Source organism: Palaemon carinicauda, chromosome 39, assembly GCF_036898095.1.
Source record: "Palaemon carinicauda isolate YSFRI2023 chromosome 39, ASM3689809v2, whole genome shotgun sequence".
Classification (NCBI taxonomy): domain Eukaryota; kingdom Metazoa; phylum Arthropoda; class Malacostraca; order Decapoda; family Palaemonidae; genus Palaemon; species Palaemon carinicauda.
This window is the reverse complement of record NC_090763.1, coordinates 25,779,553-25,786,195: the sequence shown is the minus strand read 5'-3', so window position 1 is coordinate 25,786,195 and position 6,643 is coordinate 25,779,553. Positions and strand designations below refer to the sequence as shown.

The 6,643-nt window shown below is 33.9% G+C and overlaps 1 protein-coding gene across 1 annotated transcript in view; it reads right to left on the bottom strand.

The window, feature by feature from the left end:
* Positions 1 to 5,603: 5,603 nt before the first annotated feature.
* LOC137630818 (arrestin homolog) overlaps positions 5,604 to 6,643 on the bottom strand; it is a 13,435-nt gene continuing 12,395 nt past the window's right edge. The window contains exon 8 of the mRNA XM_068362367.1: positions 5,604 to 6,318. Coding sequence (XP_068218468.1) covers positions 6,316 to 6,318 — 3 coding nt within the window. The 3' untranslated portion in view covers positions 5,604 to 6,315. The remainder of the gene's footprint in view (positions 6,319 to 6,643) is intronic.

The following is a 6,643-nucleotide window of genomic DNA, read 5'->3' as shown; positions in this document are numbered from 1 at the left end:
AAAAGTAAACTCAGGTTGCTTCCGATAGCATATGAAAAATTCATAACGTTTTTCGATAAAAATATTCATTCCTAATAAGGAAACGATCGTTGGGCAATTTACCAACTACCTATTCTCTAGCCTCTACCTTCCTAACACAGTTTTTTGACACACGTGGTCTTCAAATAATTGACTATATTGGTTGGGACAAGGTGCTTCTGATACCATCTATTGGCGGTAAAGTAAAACCAGTTACGATATATATGGGGGGGGGGGAAGCTAGGAGTCGGCGCAATTATGCCTTCCGGATTAAGAATATTGTTATTCTACGTAGTTTTTAACAGGAATACACGTCATACCATGAAACATATTGATTATGTATTGGTTTCATAACAAGGTAGTGGAAAATAATTTAAGATGAAAAAACTGCGTAATTACTTGATTGTCCCACCGATTTCAGTACATGTGGGAATCTGGAACCCCCCCCCCCCCCCGACCCCCAAATGTAATTGAACCAACGATTGAACGATTGTTTGCTGAGGAAATATTTCTGATATTTATTGTGAAATTTGTAATTTCCTAAGAATTAAGATGTGGCCAGACAACAGGGAACTTCAAGTTCACGTGCAACTGTTTTATAGTAATTTTCTGCCCAAATAACAACAGAAAGGAATTATTAAAAATTATAATTAGCGGATGATGGCGATAATTAGCAATTTGGTACTCTACTGCTAACGTCACCTATTGACCATGAAAATAAACTATTGATAGAGCTCTTTAATCCTTGCATCCTGGAACCTTCCATGACGCCATTTTGGTTTAAAATTAGCGAAAAATAGCCTACTTAATTGGAGCTGAACATGATTCATACCTGCCACATATGTTTCTACACAAGTTTCAATCTATCATCCTTATCCAAAGGGATAGAATCATTCACATGAACAAGGAACATGTGCTGCCATCTTTTTGCAAGATGTAGAAACACTCGGATTCTATTAAAATTTGGAGGTGTGTGATTACTAAAACATACTTCCATGGTAGGTTTATTTCTTTTTTAGAAAACGTATCAAAAATTCATAATTTCAATAGCACTATTTTTATTCTGATTTTTCGGCTCTAAGTTATGGTAATTATATGTAAGATATAGATAATATAGAGATCCCAGTATTCTAAAAACAAAGAGTTGGAACTCAGCCATAGAATTAGAAATAAGAAATTTAGCCAAATTATATTCAGAACCGGAGCAAATACATTGTTTGCTAATCATAAGCCCAATTATAGATATCAGTTTTTACGGGTTGAGGTCTAAAGTTTGAAAAAGTGAATGTTGGAATTAACATAATGGGGGAAATACCTTAACAACTTTAGATTTACAGAGGACTTGGTTCTGTTTAGTGAATCATTGAAGGGATTGCAAAAGAGGATAAAAGATTTGAATAGAAAAAGCAAAATTGAAGGACTGAAAATGAATATGAACAAAACTAAGATAATAACCAATTGAATTCACTCGTCCATAACTCTTATTTGCTGTCTCTGCATTTTCATTGAACATTATCTTAGTTTTACTCATATTCATTTTTCAGTCTCACATTTCTGTTTTCTCTATTCAAATCTTTTATCATCTTTTGTAATTTATCCCATGATTTACTAAATACAAGTATGTCATCTGCAAAACTTAAGTTGTTAAGGTATCCCCATTTATATTATTTCCTACATTTTCCCAATCTAAATTCTTGAAAACTTTTTCCAAACATCTTCTGAATGGTTTATGAGTGGTGGGGGCCTCCCTGTCTAATTCCTTTCTCAATCAGAATTTTCTCACTATGTTTATGTAGTTATTGGATTGTTGTACTTCCTGTATAGATATCTTCAGGTGTTCTAGCATAAGATTCTTCCATCTCAAAGCTTTTATTACAGCAAATGTTTACACAATAAAATGCTTTCTCGTAACCTACAAATGCCATACATAGTTTGTCATACTTTGTTGATTTTTCTATTCTAAAGCCTGCATGCTCTTTTGGTTCATTAAAGTAGCTATTTTTCTATTCGTCCTAATAAAATCTTTGTAAATATTTTATATATTACGGAGAGTAAACTTATTGGGTTGTAATTTTTCTGCACTTTTGTGTCTCCCTTTTTATGAATTAGTATAATGATAAAGTTTATCCAAGCTGTAGATATAGAGCATATATATATATATATATATATATATATGTATATATATATATGTGTATACATATATATATATATATATATATATATATATATATACATATATATATATATATATATATATGTATATATATATGTATGTATATATATATATATATATATATATACACCTGAAGCTGATAAAGACCTTATTGCGCTCATGAATGAATTCAGTGTGTTTGAAGTCGAAGCTATCTTAAAAATACTGAAGGGATGGAAAGCCCGAGGATACGATGGAATAACTGCCGAGATGATACTGACCGAAAATGAAGTGACTCCCAGACTACTTACAAGATTATTTTGTAGAATGGAGACCTGACTGATTGCAATAATTACAGAGGCATAACACTTATGTCAGTAGTTATGAAAATTTATAGTATGCTTATTCTAAAGAGACTAGAGAGAAAGGTTGACGAAAAGCTGAGAGATGAAGAAGCAGGATTCAGAAAAGATGGAATTTGCACTGATCAAAATAGAAAATAGAAATCCCCTTTTTATGACATTTGTGGACCATGAAAACGCCTTTGATGTTGTGCTCCGGCCAATTTTGTGGATAGTCCTGCGTTATTATGGAGTTCCTCTTAAATATGTAAATTTATTAAGTTTGTTCATGAGCATAGCAAATGCAAATTTGATGTTAATGGAGTCTAATCAAACGAATTTCAAGTGAACACCGGAGTACTCCGAGGGAATGTGTTGTCACCTAGGTTCTTTTATCCTCCTCATGGATTTTGTAATGCGTATAACAGTCAGAGATGGTGGAGAGGGATTGGTGCTGGACTGGTTTTAAGAATTTAGCAGACCAAGAGTATGCTGATGATGCTGTCCTTGTTAGCAGAACACGACATGATTTGCAATGCTTGCTTACCAGAATGCATGAAATGTCACACGAGGTTGGGCGGAAGATATATAGAAGAAAGACAGAGATGATTGGAACGGAGTATGCATTGGAAGATTAAATATCATTGAAAGGAGAAAGGATTAATGAGGTAGAATCATATAAGTATTTAGGAACTATGATCTCCAATACAGGGTCTTTAGAATTAGAATTTAGTGAAAGATTGAAAAAAGTAAATCAGGCAATGGCTAGGTTACTATAAATTTGGAAATCATATCGCTTAAAATTACATATTAAAGTCAGATTACATATCAGTTTATTGAGATCGGTGTTATTCTATGCACATGAGCCATTGTATGACAATGAAACAATCTCCAATAGATTTAGTAGATATGAGAACAAAGCCCTCAGAAGGATATTGGGAGTTAAATGGCAGGACAGAATTAGAAATGAAACTTAAGAGAGATGACTTGAGTGCCATATATGGATGAGATCATGATGAGGGGTAGATGGAGATGGTTGGGCTATGCTCTTCACACTCCCCAAGAGAGATTAGTTCACCAAACGTTCAGCAGAGCTCCACAAGGCACTAGAAGGGTTGGAAGACCCAGGCCTACATGACTGAGGACCATAAAGCATGAAGTAGGAGATGATGAATGGAGAAGTATTGAATTAAAAGCTGAAGATAGAAATGAATGGTGAAATCTAACTGAAGCCCTTTGTGTCAATAAACGTAGGGGGAGATGATTATATATATATATATATATATATATATATATATATATATATATATATATATACCAGTGTATATATATATATATATATATATATATGATTATAATACATGCATATATAATGTTTATATAATTATGTATATATGCATATATGTAATTATGTACTACTTCTCCATCATGGAACAATCCATCTTAGAAAATTCTTTTCTCTATCATCTCCAGAGTATTTCTTCCCAATTATTGCAATTGAGTCACTAGAACTGGTTTAAATATCAGACGTTTTGTCCCATAACTTTGAACTTGTACTTCTCCATCAAGGGACAGTTTATCTTAGAAAATCCTTTTCTCCATCATGTCCAGGGTATTTCTTCCCAATTATTCCAAATGAGTCACTAGAACTTATTTCAATATCAGACATTTTGCCCCATGAGTTTGACTTTGTATTTCATCTTAGAAAATCGTTTTCTCCATCATATCCAGAGTATTTTTTCCTAATTATTCCAATTTAGTCACTAGAACTTATTTCAATATCAGACATCAATCTTAGAGTGGAGTAGACCAACACAAGAGAAACTGTAGGGGTACTCAGTAGAGAGCAGGCCTTTACCGCGTTAAGCAACTGTATTTTCATCCTATCTCGATTGCGTACTTGTAGTTCGTTGTATTTTTTCCTTGGGTCCTACCCCATTTCTCCACCAAGTTTTGTTGAAATTGATTCTGTATATTTTGCATAATGTTGTTCACCATGAAAAGATAAACTAACAATTACTCTCGAATCCCAAGTTAGGAAATTGAATTATGCACATTTTGGCACTAGTTTCATGCAATTCATAAAAATTTACCTCTATATAGCAAAAAAATACAAACGTTTTTGACCATTTCGTTACCTTGACCTTGATCTTTGACCAATCACGCCCAAAATTTAATCCAATTGTCCTTGGATCATGGCCAATCATTCTACCAAATTTTCTGAAATTCGGTGAAATTGTTTTTTTTTTTTTTTTTTTTTTATGTAATTCGAATTGCAAACACAAGAAAGACATAAAATGCACACTTATCAAAACATAACCTTCACCGCACCGAAGGTGGCGAAGGTAATGGTCGACAACAGGGGTGAATACATCAGGAGTAATAGAGACATTAATCCTGGAATACATAACCTTTCACAAATCCTCGATTTTGACGAAGACATCTACAGTATATATATGCGAGTGAGTGTCAGCGTATTGTACAAGTCACTTGTGTGCGAGCCCACTCTAACTCTGTATACTGTGCAGTCCTACCAAGCTTTCTCACAGAGTAATTTGAAGAGTTTCTCAGCGCTTGTACAAAGAGTCTGTTGATGATTTCAAGTATTTCAAAGGCTAATGTAGTTTGCTTAAATATGTTTATTGGATCATCTTAGTGAGTTCAACAGTTTGATAGGATAACAGTTCACAATATAGATTCAAATATGAATATTATTGAAAGTGTACATATAGCAGTTTACACATAAAAGTCTTGAAAATAGTGCACTATTCTAATTTCATTCTCTATCAGTAATAGTTCACTAATTATGATAGTCATAATGATCACCATAAAATCGCAAATAAATGTTTAAATAAAATTTTGGTGTGTATGTCTTCGACCTTGGCCAATTATGCTACTTTCCTCTTTAGTGCCATATTATGGCTTCCTCAAGGTGGTTAATCCGAGGATCTACGGTAGCCTACATAGGTTAAGGCGTACTCTTTTTTTTCTTTTTTTTCCAACCCTTTGGTGATGATCGTAAGATATTGGGTAGCCGTTCTGTCGGCCTCTGCACTATCGGAAATGGTGTCTGCACGAATCAAACACAGTCAGTCATATCTCGTATATATTTTTCTTATCGTCGTTAACAGACAGAACAACTACAATAAATATTCGATTAAAAGAATATAAATGTTGCGTTTCATAAGACGACTTTCATAACAAAATGACAGAACTAACAAGAGATGAAATGCCAAAATTTTTTTTTCTTGAAAACAGGATTAGCTTTCCTTGGCTTCAGATAATTCAAGTTTGAATGATCTGAAACTATTTTCAATATTGAACGATGATTTGATTTTGATGATTTTGTTATTAAAATCTAAATGATAGACTGTATAATGAAAAGAAGTTTTTAAATCACTTGAAATATTATTAAGGACGGCAACTCATCTCTCATTTACTTCTTCTAAATAACATCTGGTGAATAAATAAATTCCCATTAACAATGGATTACATAGTAACCTGTTATACTTGCATCGATATACAATCATGCATTCATATAAAATCCTAAAGTATATTAATCTAATCACATCATCTTAATTCTAATCTTAATCAAACAATGACGGGTTACTATTTACAAGTCAGGAAAAAAAAAAAACTTTGTTGCATGGAATAAAAAACGTAACACCACAAAACAAAACAAAACGTTTGGCTATTGACTAAGACAAATACAAAGAGTTAATTGTCTTTGCTGTTGTTGTCGCTGTTTCTTGTTTGGTAGCGGTGTGTTTCCATTCTGCGAGATGCTGTTGGTAGCCGATCGTCTTACTGTGGAGGACAGAAGAAAAGGAATGTCAGAGTGACATACATATTATTCTCTAATTACGTTGTTAAATACGACTCAAAGAGAGAGAGAGAGAGAGAGAGAGAGAGAGAGAGAGAGAGATTTCTGGGGCAGTCATGTTAGAGAGAGAGAGAGAGATCGCTGGGCAGTCATGTGAGAGAGAGAGAGAGAGAGAGAGAGAGAGAGAGAGAGAGAGAGAGAGCGTGCTTGGGCAGTCATGTGAGAGAGAGAGATCGCTGAGGCAGTCATGTGTGAGTGTGAGAGAGAGAGAGAGATCGCTGGGGCAGTCATGTGAGAGAGAGAGAGAGA